Source organism: Halictus rubicundus, chromosome 6, assembly GCF_050948215.1.
Source record: "Halictus rubicundus isolate RS-2024b chromosome 6, iyHalRubi1_principal, whole genome shotgun sequence".
Lineage (NCBI taxonomy): Eukaryota > Metazoa > Arthropoda > Insecta > Hymenoptera > Halictidae > Halictus > Halictus rubicundus.
The window spans coordinates 16,881,017-16,902,908 of record NC_135154.1 but is presented as its reverse complement, the minus strand read 5'-3'; the positions used below and the strand labels follow the sequence as shown (position 1 = coordinate 16,902,908).

The 21,892-nt window shown below is 39.2% G+C and overlaps 1 protein-coding gene across 5 annotated transcripts in view; it reads left to right on the top strand.

Annotated features, from left to right (window-relative positions):
* Nrx-1 (neurexin 1) overlaps positions 1 to 21,892 on the top strand; it is a 479,861-nt gene that overhangs the window by 167,971 nt on the left and 289,998 nt on the right. For all 5 annotated transcript variants that reach the window (XM_076789038.1, XM_076789039.1, XM_076789037.1 and 2 more), the window contains exon 3: positions 11,030 to 11,177. In XM_076789038.1, coding sequence (XP_076645153.1) covers positions 11,030 to 11,177 — 148 coding nt within the window. The remainder of the gene's footprint in view (positions 1 to 11,029; positions 11,178 to 21,892) is intronic.

Below are 21,892 nucleotides of genomic sequence, written 5' to 3'. Positions count from 1 at the left end.
TCGTATGGATAATTATAATTTAAATATATACAATAGAACAATGTACCACGATCTAAACGGTTTAATCTAATACCAGCGATTACAGGATATTACAACCTAGTAGGTATAATCGATGAATTAGCGCGTTAACCAAAAGAAAAATAAATGTAATTAATCGTGCAAGGGACTGCGAATAATAAAAATGAGTATGTTAAATTGAGACATATTTATCTATGCAATGAACAGAAGAAACAGTGTGATCTGTTTCATCTAACAAATTCTTTAAAAACAAGTCAACATTTCCAATTTAACACGACCGGCACAATATTTTTACCAAACTTAAAAATCAATTTTTATTACAGTCTATTAAGTACACCAAAGTTGTATAATAAATTTTGTCCTTTCCACTCTTGTATTATTAAATAAATTATTTTGATTTTGTGTGTCCTTCGCGTGGATTTGTGTGGCAGTTAATAAACACAATGAATAAATCGTTTGTCTGTTGGTTAAAAGAAAAATAAACGCAATCTATGCAAGAGACGGCAAATAAAAAGGGCTGGGATGAATAGCGAATAAAGCTGGAGCGTTCTCGACGCTTCAATTGTACCAGCAATTTTATGACCCCCATTTAGTTAATAGCATTCTTCGGATTGAACATACTAATCACGTTAGCTGCAGTGTTAAGCACTTTCCGCCCGCAATTAACACACTCCGGAGAATCATCGGACTTTTAAAATCGGCCGCGCGATACTTTCGCCGGAGGCGCGAAAATCACGGAATCACTGAAAATTCGTTAACAATGCATTTACCTTTTTCCATTGCCGCGAATGGCAGTTTACCGGCACTGGCGCGGCCAACAAATCATTTTAACGAGTCACGGTCATTTCGGCCCGGTGCTTAATAGTGCTTCAACTGTGGCGACGCGCAATTGGAGTGGCCCGAAAAGTTGAGCGCGCACGATGCGCCCGTCGGACTGCGCTTCACGGTGCAATATTCGCCGGGAACCTATTCGAGAAATTAACGCCTTGTTAGTATGGTTAACACCTTAGAACTGTATTTCACCGTAACAACATGATAGCTTTTTGAAAAATAGCAACAGCCGAGTCATTTTATTTTAAGAGCGTCATCCCATCAAAAAGTAGGTCATCTTCGGGAATTTATTATGAGAAAACTAAATGGTGTAGAGCTAAACGACTTCGCGCGATGCATTCGAGCATGATTCAGTATTGTACATAAATTTTTGTAGCTCGCTGTATTTTATGGTGCTTGTTATACACGGCGTGGAAGAGTGTCTTGTCTACGAAACGCATCGCATCTCATAAACATTGTTTAAAATGGAAAATAGAAGGTTCTTAGAAGAAAATGATTTGTTGATATATTATAATCCCAGGTGATGAATAAACAGTCCCATTTACGTCAACAATCTGCCTTTTTAAATATTTTAAACCATCTCAAGAAGAATTTGTACTTCCCACGGTGTTCTTTACCAACTGGTCCAGCATTGTTGTTTAAAGTCAAAACCAGTTAGTGCAGGGCGCAACAAAAATTTGTGTTCAACACTGAATCATGCCTGAATGTAATCCAAGAAGTTTTCCAGCTCTATCTCGTTCGGTTTTTCTATAATAAATTTGTAAAAATCACCTGTTTCTGGTGCGGTTCTGAAACATGTCCAACATTTTTCATTAATTTCGCAATTAATTTTTCACGGAGAGCGTCAGACATAATTAGTGTCCAGAATAAGTTTATTATTCGCCTTAATGCTAAGTAATATCATACGTTCAAATTTTGAAACCGGTCCGCCCGCGTTGCATTCGACTGCATACTTATGAAACTATGCAGCGCATACTTGGCAAAAGGAAGGCACTTTCTGTTTATCGGAATTTCTTGGTATGTAATCAAGTTACGATAATTCCTTGCATAGTTTGTGTATGCTTATTAATAATTACACGCGTAACACGTGGTCGCATGATCGTTCGAGAACATCCTAATCTGTGTTATTGAGGAAATTTCTTGTGGCTGAAATTGCGTTCACTTATATTATCAAACTGCAATTTCGGTTCAATCTCCACAATGAAAATTACTTGTAACCCATCTACGAATAACAAACTAATAAATCTCATCATTTTATCGATAAAAATAAAAGTAAGACTAACATGTACTTTTTTTAATCAACTCCGGGCATTAAAGCGTACAAATTTAATTATAAATGATTTATGGGGGCAATAATTGAATCATTTCTTCCATTGACAAATTGATTATATTTAAAATAAAAGGAAAATGTGTGACGCCTGTGACATAGATGACCCCAGTGGAGGGGATAGGCAAACTGACTAAGATCGTGTAGCTCCGTTCGACTTAGTCAAGACTTTACCGTAGTATGTATTTTTCTCAGTCAACTGTAGGTATTGAAGCATGTAAATTTAATATGATTTTAATGATATTACGACGACTTAAAAATATTCATTCGTCCTTTTTTAAATTTATTTATTATGCGAAATCAAACCTTTCACGCAGGACCCAAACACGTTAGCGCCACGACGTCGCGTCCACAGTCACTCTAAGCAATCACTCTAACACGATGTCACGTTCATAACCCTGCAGAATGTACTACAATTACAGAAGGTTATTTAACGATCTGCGAATTATTCAAGGTTCGTTTGCAAATATCGTAAATGTTCTTGCACGCAACAAGTTAACGAGAAAATCACCTAATAGACGGCGGCTGAAGTGTTGCCATGAATTTCAAAGGTTCTCGAATACTATCACATACACAAGAAACTGCAGGATAATGACTCCATGCCTACCTAGTTTCAGTTCCTAATGAGTCCACTGTCGACACATTAATCATACTTTCATGTTGATAGGGATACTTCTCCGTGAAACTAATTGCCGACTAAATAAGTCACGAAGCGTTACGCTTAATTACGATATAATTGCGACAGAATGATAAATTTTTAGAAGACGATCGATACCACCGGAGCCTCCCTTTGCCTACGCTTCGAACGGCCAAGATAGTCTGCGGTCTACTGATAAGCTCGCACTGAATCATTAATCGCCAGTGGTTCTTTAACCTGGCAAATTGTTATCTCGAATCGAAAGTTTTTAAACGAAGCCATGATTGGATTCTCCGAAGTTTCTTATTCATAGTAATTTTCAGGGAATTTTGTCCCAGAACTGGGTGACGAAACATTAATAACGAAAGTGCGGCTCGCTTTTAATCAACTCTTAGACGAACTTTCAGATAGTGCAAGAAAAAAGGCGTGAAATTTGTTCTTTGTGCCATGCTTTCTAATTTGTACCGTATATTGGAACTGGCAAAGTATAAAAGAAATTAGTGAATTATCGAATAGCGTACTAACGTAAATATACTATGAATAAAATTGCTCAACCAAATTATGAACTTGGCAAAAGTTACAAACACCGAATACATAAAACTGTTCAACTTTCGCAACTGGCTTTCAGAAATTTGTGAATTTCTATTGAAACATTGCAAAATAAGGGTTTCATTCATTCAGCATTTAATAACCGATTTATTCCATTTTCATTGAGAAAACATAATTATCAATTTCCTTACTCATTACTTCGTAAGGAAACGTCTATTTCCACAAAAATCTTTCTAATCATCTGTCAGAATTCTACTCAGCTGTAATATTGAAGAAAATATATTTCCTATCTAATATATAATTAATTGTTACCACAAACTTGCGTGTATAGAAATAGTACATACAGACTCACAATTTCTTTCAGCAATTTATAATCCGTCACACCATGACTGAAACTACTCGGCGAGCCAGAAGTTTCAGTGCGCGAAGCTTTGGAGCAGGTAAACAGTTCAGAATGAAAAGCTACGAAGAAAATGAAAATCCCAGTGAATTTCTCGGTGTAATCATTTCGAAAATTGTGAACCGGCGTAGTCGTTCGCAGTCTAATCACGACGCGAGTTTCCACGACGTTTCCCTCGGTCTATGAATAAACAGGAACCGCGTTATTTGTATCCGTCAGTGCACGACGTAGGACGATTGCACGCGGCCGTTACACACGTTAGAACACTTCTCCGGGTGCACGTGAATACACATTTCTATGGAACAGTCGCTATTGATTGTCCTGACGTGAGAAGAATCCGGGTATCCGCATACGGAGCATCTGCCACCCCTTTCCCCTTGTTCCTTTCTTACGCCGCATAGTACTGTTTCGCGTCGTGCTCCGAATACGGAACGCCCGGAACCCGATACTGCGTCACCAGATAATGTTTCTCCCTGAATCGCTGGAAAAACTCGCGCGAAACAAAACAACCCTGTTCCTCTATGCGAAACGGAAAAGTGAATCGTCCCATGGACAAATTTTGATTCGAGCCCCATAGTAATTCGACGCAACGCGTCCGTCCCCATTAAAACCACGGTTGAGCACAGTGAACTCTGAATATATGTCAACAACACGGGTCTCGCCAGCGACATATATCGTCCAGGAGATATACCCGAGCCGTGTTATGTTTAAATATGTATGTCGCCAATTTTTAAAAATTCTATTTTATTGCTGTCTAGGGAAAAACGAACGACGAAGAGATTCGAATAACTGTAACATTGAAATAAATCGTAACACAAGAGGTTAATAGTGACCACAATGTTTAAACGATTTATTATGCAGCCGCTTGGTTGCAGTTAATAGTCGCATCAACCCTTGAACGAATTATTACATAGTGGCCCAATTATAATTAATAGTCGCATCGATCGTTACGATTTATTACACGGTTCTGAAAAGTAAGTGAACACTAGATCTTCGATTTTCTTAATAATACTGTGACAAAAAACCTAGACTCATTTGAAGCTTGAGGCCTCTAGTATCGTATCCCGTTATCCATTTTGATCTAAAATTCGTTTGCGTGATATAGTAGAGGAAATATTACAAATATTGAAATTTCGAAAATGCTACAAATTGAAAAAGACATTAAAAATTTTTGACTGAAACTAGCACGGACTTCAAGATTGAAACTTCCCCTTTAGGGCAAGCACCTAAAACTTGGTACACGATTTTTATTTAGTTGGTAATAATTTTCTGCATTATTGTTGGGACTATTTGGTAAATGAAACAGATTATAGAATGTGAGTAAAGAAGCTAGAGATGAAGAAGTGATGCGAATTCGCGAAGAAGGGACCGGCAATTTGCATAAGCAAATTGCAAGGGGAGAGTGTTGTTGCAACGTGTTATCACGCAAGAATTAATTGTCTCCCAGGCGAGTTTAATGTTTCGGCAAGAGACATCCTGCGCGCGATGCAATTCAAGTATTTGTAGACTATGTTAATTAGGAATGATCACACTTTAATAGATTCTGGTAAACGTGTACTAATTACGGGGACTAACAGAGCGATTATGCATCGATACCTTCAATTTCGTTTATCCCTTAGTCAAACACCAAAATTAAGCAATATATCAATATCAAAAATAAACAATATCTTAATGAAGATATGAAAATGAGATGCAAACTGTAACAAATTAGTCCAAAAAATTGACTCAACTTATTTGTTAACAGTACAACAAGACATTTCCATACTCCTGAATTTCCCCGAGGAAATGACAATGTACATTATATATTGATCAATTTACATTCCGCTTTCGATATACACACAAATTATGAACGTTCCTGTGTAATTCGAAATGTTCAGTCACCTACAATATATTTTTTAGCTCACTGTATTGTTGCTTCTGTATAACACCCTTTAATATCTGTATAAATTGCGGCATGTAAATTTTGCTCGACCAAAATCAAAATAAAGAGACGCACACTATGAAAAGAGTACATGAAACCAAGATAGACAAAACGAACAGGAAAATTTTTCGAACAAAGCCTCGCAACAATGTACATTTATACATCGTGCTTATTAATTCTAAATAAAATCATTAACGTCTCTTCGAACTGGAATCGCGATTTCGTATAAAATCTGTTTAAACTGGAACCTTATAAATTCCAGCAATAATAAAGTCACAATAAACAAACGAGCTCGACCAAAACAATACAACAAAATAAACATTAAATCGTGCAAATAAACTCCCAGAAAATATCATATTCGCGTACACTCACTCTTGTTGATAATTCCCCAGAAAACGTTTGCAAAAAGCTCGTGAATTTCGCATAAAACAGAAAGAAAGAAAGTTCCGACCGACAAACGAGGTGGATTAAAACGGACAGATTATTCGAAGCAGCGTCGTGTGCAATCGTGCTTTCGCGGAACGATTCCTTTCATTAAGAAGATTTAGATCGGAGCTCGTCCGGGAGACAACCGATAAAAACTCGATTGCGCACGGGGGCCGATTACAACTAAGTGACGCAACAACTATTACAGAGCGGGGACAGCGAAATTTGATTTCGTGTCCCCGGTATCGTTTTTCGCCGCGCGAGTCTGCGTCCCGCGGCCTGAATCCGCAATTCTCCGGGAGCACTGGCTAAGCCGTCAGCTGATACAAGTGGCTGTACGTGATCCGCTAACGGAATGCCGCAGGAAAAGTATAATTGAATTAATAAACTACCGCGAAATCTGGCGGGCAGCTTATTTGCCACGGCGCTGCTGCGCCGAGCACTGCGGGAGAACGTTTTACGTAAGCTGCAGCTATTCCGCTGCATTTACCGGTACTTTGACACCTCGCGTAATTAGACGACCAATGAAACGGTCATTAACACCCTTGTAACGGAACACCCTTCTTCTTCATCCTTCGTTTCGCACCGTTCACGATTTTAGAGTCCTCTGCAAATAAAATTTGTATCGAGCGAATTAAGGGTACGAGAGGGTTGAAGCTAAAATTTTTAGAATGTGACGATCATTTTTACATTTTTAGAAAGTGTACGTTCCTTTTATGCATTACATCTTTGCACAGCGTCACAAGTTTTATGTTTTCATTTTTTCACATATATTTTCATATGGAACACTGACTTTCTCGATGGTTTGGGTTCGATTAATTTTATAGCACAAACGAGTATTAGTCCCCATTATTATTGTAAATTTCATCAGGTGATTGGTTAGTAGGTGCAACTTCAGATAGTTCGGATGTTAAAAGATTTTCAGAATGTCAATATTTTCCTCTCAAACAACCAGCCAGCTAATTTCAAAAAATATTTCCCGTTTCGAACTCTACTCTCCGGCAATTGAAAAATATGCATTTCCGCAATCGTTTACTCTTGTGCAACCAATCCCGCGCAGTTCCATTAAAATCGTTTAATGAAAATCCGAAAATTCCTCGTCGGCATCCGATCGAGGAACCGAAACAGCTCGGTACAGGTATTTAGTTTGGAAAGCCGTTTAAACGGAGCATTTTAAATTACAGCGTCGATTGACGTTACCGTGCAACAATTGACACGGCGTCGCCCGTTCGTTTTTAATCAAATGTTTTAACAAAATGGCCGCGTGACCTGTGCTCCCTGGACGATGTTCCATCTAATTAAGCCGAATTTCGGTTAGGCGAGTTCCAGAGATTTACAGGGTTCGCTGTTAAGACGGCTGTTTCTCGGCCGGATTCTACATCTCGGGCTTTTATCCGCGGAAATTGTTGAGCCGCGAACTGCCGCGGTTAACCCGCTCGTTTCGCGCGCTGAACAAACGGGCAAGAATCTGCGGACGTCCGTGAGAAATTCGGGGGAACATTTTTGAACCGGAGAGCTCCGCATTTTAAGGGGTTAGGCCACCTAGAGATTCATAGCGATCCTTCGCAATTCTTTCTCGTAAATGAAGTTCAAGTAACACTTAGAATACGACCTTCACTGTGCAACTTCTATGGAATAATCGTGCATTTTTCCTTTCTTCATACAAAAACATACCATAACATAACATAACATACCAAAACATAAATTAATATTTCCACCCGACGTGGATTGAATAAACAGGAGATCGTATTTTTCGTGTGAATGATTTTAGTTAAAAAGATTCCATTGTTGGCGGGTATACCGGTAAAAGGGGTAGCGTTTTTATCAGAAATGATTCGATCAAAAGCGACAACTTCGAATATGCATAGCTCTCGGCCGAAGCATTTTTAATCTATTCGATCATGGGATTCCAGGGGTGGTCGAAGCACCGTGACCGTAAATTCCTCAAAATGGCCGGGTGCCAGCGATAGAGGGATCGGCAGTTCAGTAGAATAATGAAGTCGAGTGACACGGCTGACCCGGTGACCCAATACGTGCGTCCACGGAAAATGTCCCGACGAGCGAGCGAGTTAAAAACTCTGTTTCCGGGTTCCGGGGAAGCTCTGAGAAACCGCCGGGAGATGAGAAAGAAGTGTCTCTAGGCCTTGTTCCACGAGAGACCAGCTTTTGAAAGATTGTTCTCCGAGGCGCCGCGAGAAAATGGCCGCGAGAGAGAATAAAGAGTAACACGCCCCGTTAGGTCCGCGAAAAACGGATTTACCGTGCGATCTAGAAATCTCCGTTGCTCAGCGATTCTCTCAAAAACTGCAGCTATAGACAGTCCACTTCCGTTCGAACTTGTAACATTGGCAAGCTAAAATAAAAACGAACAATTAAGGCTGCACATATCGCTATCGTTGATTTATTCGTGTTATTTTCTTTCTGTAAATAATATCGATTTATCGATTCTTTAAAAACGATTAAATATAGAACAATTTGTTCGTTGATTCGTGAATCTGGGTTAGACGTGTGCTGATTCGGGAAAGTGTTCGTGTCGGACTGCAAATTTTGATAACCCAATAAAAGCGAAGTTCTGCATCATTAACACTAGGTTTACGGAGCACTAGAAGTGAATATTTTACGTTACTTTGTAATAATAAGAAGAATGTGTCTTTTCAAGTTTTTTAGCCATTTTTTAGATAATATACCGGGTGGCCCACATAACTCTGAACAGCTCAATATCTCGAAAACTATGCCATCGATTTTAAAGTTCTTAGTCTTAAATTGCATGGAACTGAAGGGCCTTTCTGACTACATAAACGTGAAGTGGCCTCCCTTCCCCTTTAACGGGGGAGGGGAGGTACCTTTGTAATTTTAAATGGAACCCCCTATAAAATGTTACATATTTAGATTCTACCGGAGAAAAACAAGTGAATTTTGTCTGAAACATTTTTTTGTCAGATACTTCCATGATGAGATATAACAGTTTGAAGTTTCGAGTTGTAGGTACTTGAAGCGCTCGGAAATAGCGTTATGGAATTATACGCGCTTGAGTCCTTTGCTTATTCGTGAAGAAATAAAATGTACTTTAAATTAAATGTTCAAAATGTCCACCACGGGCTTGTGTAAACATTTATTTACTCGAAACATCAAAGTTGTTCTAACATTTTTTAACATTTCGGGAGTCACTGAAGCGCAAGCGTCACGTATTCTTTGTTTCATATCCTGTTTTGTCGTCGGTGGTTCAAACATAACTTTGTCCTTTACATATCCCCATAAGAAAAAATCTAATGGTGTTAGATCGGGGGATCGAGGAGGCCATTGACGAGGTCCCCCACGACCTATCCATTTGTTCCCAAATTTTTCGTTCAAAAATTGCCTGGTGATGATTGCAAAATGTGGAGGAGCGCCGTCTTGTTGGAACCACATTTCTCTTCTAACGTGCAGTGGCACATCTTCCAAAAGCGCAGGCAAATGATTTTTTAAGAAATCACAATAACTTGCAGATGTTACAGTTTCTTGAAAAAAATAAGGTCCAATCACAAAATCTCCTATTAGGCCACACCAAGCATTTAAAGACCATCGATGTTGAAAGGGAACACATCGCATCCAATTTGGGTTTTCCACGGCCCAATAATGCAGATTATGTCTATTTACATGCCCTGAATTCATAAAAGTGGCCTCATCGGAAAAAAGTATTTTGCACAAAAAGTCATTTTCCACAACAGCCTGCAGCCACTCACAAAATCTCACGCGGTGATCGTAATCTGCTATCGAAAGCTCTTGCGATAAAACCATGTGCAAGTGTACGTTGACTAATATGAGGATTTAATGTAATTGCAGCAAGAATACTGGCACTATTATTTTCATTAGTGACAGCTTTAGGTTTATTGCGAGTTTTTTTACACAATTCACCGTGCTCGCGAAGCCGCTTTTCCAAATTATGAAATTTTGCATGAAACTTTGATCCCATAACGTTCAACAAACATCACTGCTGCACGCCGATAATTTTTTTGGCATTCACCTAACGTTAATAACATATTCACTTCTGTGTCAAAAGTAGCCATAATCACAATGTTACTGCTTGAATCACAGCTCTAAACTGAAAACGTTTTCATAGATAAGTGAGTCAAACTCAAGAATTGTAAATATTATTGTTTGTGTTTCTTCATGAATAAGCAAAGGACTCAAGCGCGTATAATTCCATAACGCTATTTCCGAGCGCTTCAAGTACCCACAACTCGAAACTTCAAACTGTTATATCTCATCATGGAAGTATCTGACAAAAAAATGTTTCAGACAAAATTGACTTGTTTTTTCCGGTAGAATCTAAATATGTAACATTTTATAGGGGGTTCCATTTAAAATTACAAAGGTACCTCCCCTCCCCCGTTAAAAGGGAAGGGAGGCCACTTCACGTTTATGTAGTCAGAAAGGCCCTTCAGTTCCATGCAATTTAGGACTAAGAACTTTAAAATCGATGGCATAGTTTTCGAGATATTGAGCTGTTCAGAGTTATGTGGGCCACCCTGTATATCTAAAGAAGTAGGTGGATCTTCACAATCTCAATAATCGTAAATTAAAAATATTAGAATCCGTCGTTTTGTCGGGTCCCGTAAACCTAGTGTTCAATTCTTCCGCAGCGTTCTGTCGACTCGATCCAGTGCATCTTCGAGCACGATTGTCTCGAAAGTTATACACCGTGGAGAAGGCGCTAAATGCATGTTTCGCGCGCATGAAAACGTTTCTGCCCGGTGAAACTTCAGCACAGTCGAACGCGAACCGATCGAGGCTTTCAGTGCATATTTCTATCATTCTTCCGCTTGGCGAGCACGGATATCGATTTCTCATCACTTTTCGCGATTCGCGGCGCGGCATCCGCCGCTCCCGCGCTTTGATATCCGCAGATGCGATAACGTTACTTTCCATTATCTGTTCCAGAGTTTACGCAACATGATGACAGCGAACGCGACCGACGCCTGTGAAACGCGTGATCCCTGCCAGCACGACGGAATCTGCATTTCCACCGATAACGGACCCATCTGCGAGTGCCGGTCCGGCGATTATGAGGGCGCCTTTTGTGAAAAAGGTGCGTTGTTTTACCGATCCAGATATCATTGTTCACTCATTGTTTGCAGCCGTGCGCACCGGACGCCCCGGGCACACGTGCCGGTGTGTGTAATTTCGATCTTGATCGTCGCACAAACTTTTACACGAATATCCTTACACTGGATTTTCGGGGATGATGCTCTGTTACTTTTATAGCAGTAAGTATAAATCAGTAGATTTTCAAATGATCAGAAAAATGCCACGAATAAGTTGGCGAAAGTCCCGTAAAAATATAATGAAAAATAAAGAAGTTTTGTAATTGGGTTAGTAGTGGTTCGCACCGATACACCTGGCCCGGTAATATGTGTTTACACTCATGCTCGACGACCGAGGCATCTCGTGCTTCTCGGCCCCTCGCGGGCGAACTGACTAAGATCGTGTAGCTCCGTTCGGCTTAGATCAAGACTTTACTGTACCGGTAACATGAAAGATTTGAATGTTAATTGCGAATTTTTCTGTTCTATTAAGAATTCTTATAGGTCTTAGGATGTTCTTCTTTATTCAAAACAATGTAAGAATACAGCCGTATTATTCTGCAATATTTAAATTAATTGTGAAAAGAAATTTCGCAAGTACCTGGCTGAGTGTTGTTGACAAATATCGAGAAAACAACGTAACTCTATAAACTCTCTTTTCTATTAATTGATTTCGACAATGTGTGTTTTATCCAAGACTCTGCAGACTAACGGGTGTTCCTCGAGCTATAAAAATCAAGATCACGGGATACACGGTGCTTTTTAATATCCGAACGGGTCCATAACGGCGGGCGATCGAGTTTTAATGATACTGTTTCGAGTTACCAGCGAAAAGAATGATTTATCGTCATCGCGGCAGCGTCCAATATTTTACTAATATTTCACACAGGCCCTATGTACAATCCAATTAATCGCGACACCGACACGACCTCCTTTCGCAATCAGCTTTTTGCACCACTACGCTTTCCGCACTGTTAATCCGTTAATCTCGCGCCACCTGAAACTTTTTCCTAAAAGCGATATTGATCATCGTGACGCGACGACTCTCCCTCTCTCTCTCGCGCGCGCGCACATACACGCACACGTCTACGCACTGCCGTCAGCATCGATGATGAATTTTAATCGTTTTTATGCGGTCGAATCGATCCGCTTTTCGCTTACGACTTTATGAATAGTTTATGAACATTTTCGCGAGATAAATAGAGCAGACGCGAACGCGCGTCTCTCTGGCTGATCTAATTCAATATTCGCCCGGGTTCGCGAGATCTCGACGTTCAATTATACGATCCCGTGGATCATTTCGAACTCTTTTTCTTCGGAACGCCCCGGCGAAGAATGCGAGATCACGCCCCGGCAGATTTAAAAGGCCGCACGGAGCGGCTCTGAGCGAAATTCCATGTTTCTCCCTGGATAAGCAGCGGCCGAGATTTACTTTAATTGCGATTTACTATGCGAGATAAAACTCCAAGGCTCAGGATGCACTCACGAGTGCGCGTGCTAATGCCGTCCCCGGTGTCCTCGGCTTGCATCCCTCCGCCTTCGAGTTTGTTTTTCGGAAAAAGGGCCGCCCCTGCACCAATAAACCCTCTCGCATCGATCACTGCACATTTTAATCAGTCGGACATTTTTGTCACCTTCGGTCTACAAATTGTGCAGTATTGGATCCAGAATTTTTTAAAAAGTGAAACGCAACGCTTGTGTATTTGCTGCTCCAATTTTATAAAAGATTCAGTCACCTCTCAGTTCTCAGTCGAATGATCTCATGGCGAAGGTAGAGTAATTTTTACTTGCATAATCCTCTGATATATTTAAGCTACTATAGAAACTTTGCTAAAATGATTAATGAACATTTCAACCGGTCTGGTATTATCGTGGGTCTTCAAACTATTCGTTATTCAATGAATTTTTTAAATGGAACACACCGCTTTTAATTTGCTGACCTAATTGCAGGATTTAAAAAAAAAATTGAGTTGCATCTCAGTTCTGAATTTAATCTGCTGCTGCAGGAACTTTTGAGTAATTGTGCTAACTATTTGCAGTTTGTTGACTGTGATTGATTGCACATTTTTATTAGTTTAATTGTCGGATGGTGGAGCTAGGCTATTCTTTATTCGTCAAATTGTAACTCGTGATAAAGTATCCTTGACTTTTGCTACTTTGACACTAGATCTTCATTACGAACTCTCGAGGCGTTTTTCTTTGTTAATGTATGTCTTACTGTAGAATTTTATAATTTCGATTGATTTTGTTGCTGTAGGAATGCTTTGATAGAATTAAGATCCGGAAAATCGTGAATGAAGAATAAATTCCGGAAATATAAAATTAATTTCCGAAAAATAATCGAGAAAGAGGTGGCGAATTAAATAATGTTGCGAATACACGCGATGAAAATGTACGATTCAAGGAATTGTCGAAGAAGTGATCAAATTGGACGATCGTGACAGTGACTGCAGATACATTGGAATTTTTCGTCGACGGCGCGGCGTGCATACACAGAAATTACAAACTGACTTCGAACTCTGAGAAATCGAACGTCACAAGCAGGCAGTGCGTTTTCACATCCAAGAAACTCCATTTCACCGTCCGGTGACAGTTCATTTTGGTGTCAGTCAGTCATGAAAATTCCCGATGTAAATTCTCCGCTCGGATCTACAATAGTGCAAGCGCGCGTCGTTTATTTTGCAAATAATCCTCGCAGTTTATCAACGCTAGAAACAGCCCAACAAAAATTTCGAACTTCTCGCTCTGGGAACATTGAATCGTAAAAGCACAAAATTATTACTGCACTGCAAACGTTATGCATTTACGCGAAAAATACATAGGCGAAATCTAAAACAATAAAATCATTAAAACTTTTGAATTTCATAATATTATTTTCACTTTATTCGTTATACGCGTAGTTGAAATCAATTTTTATTTCGGTTCTAGTTCAACTGATGCACGCAATGTTCACTTCATTTTATTCTTTAATCGTTCACACATGAATTTATAGTCAGTTCCGAAGGGGCGAATAAAATTTGTACGTACGTTCTAAATTGACTTGCACAAAGATCCAGCGGCGCGATCAATACGAGTTAATAATTGATAACAGTAATTACAGTAAAAGTGAAGTTGCCGAACAATGATTTTCAATAATTAACCGCCGCGTAGTACACGAACTACTAATTACATCGATTCTGGTTCCGTCGGGTTAGAACTACATTAAATCAACGAAGACAAATTGTGAATTAATAATTATGTTATATTCAGTCACAAATTTCCGTAACGTGGGAAATTATTGAAAAGCGTGCTTTAAAAGTAGAGACGCAGTTAATCAACAATTTAGAATGAAAATGTAGAGAAGTGGAGGAAAACTGCTAGAAATTCGATTTGCTCGTTCAGCTTTTTAAAAAAACATTTCTGCAAACAAATGAGTATACTCGCGCGTAAAAGTTCTCGCCAATCTCGCCGAGTAATTTCATTATTTCGCAGCGCTTTGAGGAATCATTTCGTGACTGCGGCACGGGCATGCGTGAATTAAGAATGATTTACAAGGGCCACGTGTATTGCGTCCTGGTAATCACGCTATAAATTCGCGGCACGAGCGCCGTCGTATTTCATGCAACAATGAGCTCCGCGAAGGGACGGAATTAATTTAAGGCATTGACACGTCTTTGAATAACAAGCGAGAGACAGAACGATGAAACTAGACCGGAGAAACCCGGAAAAAGCCGACCAGAAGACCGTTTTAATCAGACATGTCAGGAAAATGTAAATCCTTACTTAAACGTATTATTCAACAACGTGTGACATACATGCGAATTCAACCATTTTTCTGACTATCTAATCCTTCAATTCTTGGTACACAAATATTTTTCCTTGTTTAAATCGAGGCTCGGGAATATTTTTTTATTTGTAAGGATTCTTATAGCTAAGGCATTTAAAAAATTCTTAATATCGTCGATAGGCGAGCGATTCAAGATTATTCAGAGGAAATTCCTTTTTCGTGCCCCATCTCTGGAATTTAATCTGAGGAATTTTCGAAACATTTAGGCCAAAGGGAACATTGAAGAAACGACAAAGAAGAACAACCAAATTTTGAAAAATATTTAACTCTCTGCCGTGGTTTAATATGTGGTTTTTCGTTAATGTTGTCTGCACTCTCTACAGTGTTTCACTCTGTGCCCCGATTTTCTATTGTTTCGCGCTTTGACAAAAATACTTATTAGAGTGCTCAGTTTATTGTATAAGTGATACTTTATCCAAATGTACTTATTACAGTGTTCAGCTTATTGTATCAGTGATACTTTATCCAAATGTACTTATTAGAGTGTTCAGCTTATTGTATCAGTGATACTTTATCCAAATGTACTTATTAGAGTGTTCAGTTTATTGTATAAGTGATACTTTATCCGAATGTACTTATTAGAGTGTTCGGTTTATTGTATAAGTGATACTGTATCCAAACGTTAACATCCTTTTGTAAAGAAAATTCAAATTCGACGAAAAGACGTGGAAAATGCTGCGGAAACGATTGAACTGTTATTGTTCAAGAATATTGTAAATAGAAAACGTAATCCGAGGTACATCCGAGGTGCAGGAAATTTTCCGGGCGATTCTTCCGACGATTTCACGTTAGTTTAAATAGCTCATCAAATTTTCTCGCGTAGAAAATGGCGACACGGTCGCAGTCTCTTTTCCAGGCATTACTCCGCCATCCCTTCCGCGATTCTCGAAAGAGGAGCCCGTCAGTTCACCGTGGTATTTGTAAGAGATCCCAACGGACTGATTATTCTGACCATAATAAATCCTGTACTTCGTTTTTCTTCGCCGCGGCCTCCGCTAACGGCGCGGGCGTCGCTATTTCATCGTCCGTTGCTCGTTTTCTCCGTGAAAGTCTGACACGGAGCTTCAACATGGTTATTAAACCAGCGAAATTACGTTATATCGCGTATAACGGCCGTTTCTGTCCGCCACGAGAGACAGAGAGAGAGGGGGAGAGAGGGGGGGGGGGAGAGACGGAGGAGAGACAATCGCGACCAAGGAAAAAGCTGTTAACGGGAACGTTGAAAAATTAAAATGAAATTCCAGGTGGCTTAGACTTTGTTGTCGCCGCCTGTCGCTAATGAGCCGGAACTGCTAACTTACGCCGCTAGGAAACATCTACTCTTAAAATGATACTAATCAGTAGCCTGCCGAGACCTTACGTTCAATTACAGAACAATTTTGCAGTGATTTTAGGGAAATCAGGTTTTCGGCGAGACTGAAAATTTAATTAATACTCTAAAAGTCTCTGCACGAGTACAGTTTAATAACTTTTTAATTAGCTAACAACATAAGTAAAAAGTATCAACAGCTTACAAAGAATTATTAATCTGGAAATAATACGAACGAGACATTGCTATCTATTTGTCTCATACTGATTGGAATTGATTCTATGAATTATGTATGCATGCATTATTAAGACAGTACCATAGAGTTATAAGTGAGAACAACGGGAATACTTGTTGCATGTTTTTGAAGCAAGTCGCGAAATCGACTTTCGCAGCCGTCAATGGCATAAGTAAAATAAAAAGTCAATTAAAAATAGCTGTTTCTGTATCGCTATTAATTCCTGTTGAATTTTGATTCCCGGCATTATTAATACCTTACAAGCCGGAAATTAAATGTGTCAGCTACCCCGTTGAACAGGAATTCCTCCTTTGATCGCCGCATTCTCCGCTGCAAAATTCTATTCCACTCGAATTTTACGTTTCGTATAATTTAATTAAAGGATATTAAATATTTCTGCTTGGACGAGAGCTACGGAATAAGGAATCGTAGATTAAAAGGTCGTTGAAGGTATGAAAATATGGGAAACGAAGCCATTTTATAATTTCTGGGAAGCGTTCGACGCGTTGACTACCGTATCGAGGTTTAATTAAAACTTTCGAATGAAAACAGCTCGTTCGTCAATTTTAATTTCGTGAAACGTACCGCTTTGCGGAAACATTGCTCTTAATCACCTTTGCTGATACGATTTTATGAATTGAATCCTTTTAAAAAGCTGCATCGTTACACCAGTCTATCAACAAATGTATTTACTCATTTACATTCGTAGTTGCTTGAAATACTTCGTACAATTGATTTTGAGTATAGTATATTTTGATTTTGAATATAGTAAGTCGAAGATGTTATTTTTGGGTTAAACTTTGCCTTAGGAAACCAGAAATTTTTAACTTTTTTTCATGTAATCCTCTAGATTCTGGCGAGAAAATTCCGAAAATCCATGTTTCAATTCTAGGGGATCTCTAATTCAAAAGTTATACGTACGTAAAGATGTACGATTTTTAGCATTTCTTTACACACGTTTGAATTAGTGATCTCCTACGATTGAAACTTAGATTTTCGCCATTTGCTCGCAAAAATCTACAGGATTACATAAAAAAAAGTAAAAAATTTCTGGTTTCCTAAGGTAAAGTTAAGCCTACTTTTGCATTGAGTCAGTCTAGTCGGTGGCGGGCTAATGTCGAAACCGATCACTGACGACTATTGACGTATCGGCAACCTAATGCGATCAAGATTAAATCGTTCCTGGCATATGGAGGTGTGTATCGTGCTGCCTAAGGCGAACTAGGTCGACAATCAACAGTCTTGAGGAAGGGGATGTTCCACCCCCGCAATAACGAAGCCGACGCTCGAATTCCTCGTTCACCTTGTACGCCGTTTATCGTTGACATCCCGCTCGTACCATTTCCATTCTACTCTGCGAGACAATCGATCAACACCCAAGATTCATTGACCGATCTCGTTCTCCAATATACTGGGTGTTCCTAAATTCCGAAATCCCCTTGTCACATTTTTTTCACTTTTGTTTTCTTCTACGACGATCGGAACTTTTTGTCCTTAACACTAAAAACACTCCCTTTGCTTCCTGTCCTTAACACTTAAATTGTGGAAACAAGTTTTTTTGAAAATTTCCTCGTGATAAAATTGAAATAAAAATATTGTCAATTTTTACAAATACACATACGTTCTAATATTTTGGACATTTCCTGGTGCTACGAATTCATAAAAATCCACTGTTCATTCATTGTGAACTATTCCATTCACTGATGTTTCTGTATTGAAACACTGTGTTGAAATACGACTTTCTAGAAACTGGAATTTGTAACAAAAAAATCTGAAAAAATTCTATCGTATGCGCCATGGTGGTTACAAGGTATCAGATTTTTTTAGAATTTTGCATTCAGTACCATGAAAAAACAAATACAAGTAAAACTGATAATCGAATTTTCCCTGGTAACTACCTCTCAATTCGGAGAAGTACAATTTCTATTGAAATCGTATTTGCTTGTACTGAATGAATTGTTGTAAATTATTTTTGTTCAAGTCTACTGGTGTGTATATATGAGAATTTTCTACAGATTTATCTCACCCCATATTGATCACAGTTGAAAACATTTCAGTGCAGGATGAAAAGGAACCATGAGAAATAAAAATAAAATTCGTTGGTGCTTCTAAAAAGTTTTAACACGGTTCCATCAGTATTTCACTGTATCTAACAATTTTTAGACTATTGTACCCAGCGCACGAAACAATTTCGGAACGCTATAACCACCTGAAGCCTCAGATAGTGTATGTCACAGTAGAAGAACGACCAAAATGGCCCTCCACTTCCAGCAAAATGGCGTTCCGCGCGCAGAGAGCACGCCGCCGCCGCGAGTAGATATTTTTTCGCCAAACGAAAGCTTCGTGATTCCTGAAAAACAGCGGGAGCCCGTTTAAAGCACGTGTAATCGGAACTGTTAAAAACAGCGGAAAATTGAATTCACTGTTTGGCGAAAGAACGCTTGTTAGCTCTCGCGCGATATGAATCGGGGCATTCTTGCTCGCCGGATCAAAAACGAATATGGATCGTTAGAAAATTGTTGAATATATCCGAACCAATATTGCCGTATAACACGGGCTACGATAAGTCCGTGACGTTTTATAATTCCCGCGCTGAAATTTCCCGTTCGTATCGTCGCGTCGCGCTTGCGAAAAAAAAAGAACGAAACCAGCTTCCAGCGAAAACATTTATGTAAAAATGAAATACGAGGAATTTTTTGCGATATCGCGTGGAATTTGCGTAACGGAATCAAATGACGGATGAATATTATTCTTTTGTTGAACGAAGGGGGAGGGGGGCAGGCACCGTAGGATTCCGAATAACAAACAAACACCGCCGCGCTGTTTATTTTGTCGAGTGTAACGCGAATTCGCGGACGGCGCGCTGCGTAGTTGTACAGTGAATTAACAAAACATTTGTCAGCATAATGAAATAGTTAAATGAGATACACGAATTAGTGGATGCTGGTAAATGAGAAACGCGAACATCGGGCTCGCTAAATTGCGGAGGTGGTATTTCCTCTTCGGAAGACCGTTGATTGTTGGCCCAATTCTCCGCTTAAGATACAAGCGCAGACACGGTTCTTAATTGATGGGGGAACACGCCGCTTCATTTTTACCGACTAATTTATTCCTGGCGATTAAACCTAGTTTCTGCGCCTTTGTGAGCCGATTCTGCTGTGGAGTATGTTCTTGCTCAGCTGCATCGTTTATACTGATGATTAGACTGCGGAAATGCAAGATAAAAATTTTCTGCGTTTGTTTTGAACTAACTGCAGCAAAATACAAATCTGCTTCCATCTTTAACGACTTCGATTGCTTGGAAGTATTAATATAGATATATTTTTCAATTCTTGTAATATGGTTTTACTGATTTGTGTTTCTCATTTTTTGTCATAAATGTGTACAATCGGTCAGAGTTAGACAATAGATTAGAAAAAAGTGTGACAAAGTTTCTCAGAGAAACAGACCCAAAATTTGTTGTTTTTCATGGAAAGTGACACAAGAAAGGGATTTTTATCTTCTCTGCTATGAAATATACAAACCTGATTGATCCTTTGCTTCTGTTCCAAGGGATTACTCGTTTTAGCTGTATCCTTTGTCTTTCAAAATTCATTTCAGCAGTACAAAAATTGTATAAGCAGTTTTAGTCCAAATCGTGTTGGGTGAGATTATTTGAGAGGACTTGTTCCCAACATCAACGTCTAAATAATTTACACAATGTTCCGTTCATTCGCTAAAAATAAATCTGAAGGCAGATACGGAGATGATTAAAAAGCTCACATTTATTTGATAAACGACCACTCGTACATTTCATACGCTCGTATCCATTCAGAACACACGTGACGTGACGTGTTTCATAAAGAATCAAGCTACAGTCCGCATGTAGCGCTGCTATCAATTATTCTAATAGAATCGAGTTCTCTTAATCACGTCAATTACATTCACTTCAACTTCTCCATCTATTTCTCCCGTACAAAGCAATGGACTCCCACGCAGGGACTCCCGCACATCAAAAGTGTTTTTTGATTCGTTGTAAAAATTGTACAAACCCTAAACCATAAAAATGTTAATCCGGTTCTGTTTATTATTCTAACTGAATGAAATGAAACAACGAATTCTCGTACAGGTGACGAGAATTCTGCGCTAAAGTTGTGTAGTGTACTATCGATGACAGGAAAAATACTTTTGGGCTCGTTTGGAAAATGTATAATGGAAATGTTAATTGAATTAATGACACCTAATTGTTATTGATTTACAACTCAATGAGGTCGGACAATAGTGAACCGCACTCGAACAACATTGAATGGGGATCGTCGGTGAATCACTGAAAGGGAGAAATGTAAAATGGCTCGATGACTGGTGGTGAATAGGGAATAGAATCATTAATTCCATTGGTATAGACAGTGGCAGCTGGTTTCCGGTCCCCCGAGACACTTTATTGTTGACCCACTTTTCTTGATGCCCGGCCGTGCGTACAGTTGCACCGGAAATGCATCTGTCAACTTACGCTGACCACGAACACGTGCTCGGGCACGTATCCTTTCTGAGTTACATATCTGGTTTGTGTATCGTGAATCCTAATCACGCCGAGTGCCACTCGGAACAGAGTAAACTCCATCGGTTCACGAATAATTCGCAGAGATGAAACAATTTTTTCAAATCGGAAAATTCTCTCGCGGAGAAAAATCAATTGAAATGACAACAAAGCAAATGCATGCAGTCTCTGCTTATATTACAATAGTTTTCGAGGAACACAAATTTCTTTAGTAAATAAAATTGATCAACTTTACAAAATTCTGGTCATAACACTAAATAAAACTTTGAACGTGGTTAGGATACACGTTTTCCTCGTAAATCAAATTGACTAAGTTTAAAATTAAAATACAAGGCGTAAAATAACTTGTAGTACTAAAATCATGTTTTAAAGTCAACGTGTACAGTCCCTGTTTTACGATCATTTCCAGGGTAGTCGGAATGAAAATTTCTCCTACAAATAAAATTTAACAAAATATAAAAATGTTTCGTCAAGACCAATGTGTGCGGTTCACATATGTATATTTTAGGAAAAATGTGTAACGATACCTGCGGATGTAGCTGTGGCGCGGAATATTAAATATGAACGGATACAGGGTAAAATTTCGGAGCACGGGTTTTGGAACATAAATTAGTCGGTATCAGTTAGTCACGGTCGGTCTGTTGAACCATGATCTGATTGTAATTCCTGATCGTACACGCTCAGCTAATTCGGGCAAATAGTCACGTCTCGTTGACAGATTTTACTGACAGCTCCACGTGGCATTTGATTTTCAATCCGCCACTGTTTTCTGCGGCTGCATTTATCCAGCCAGAAGATATCGAATTAATCGGA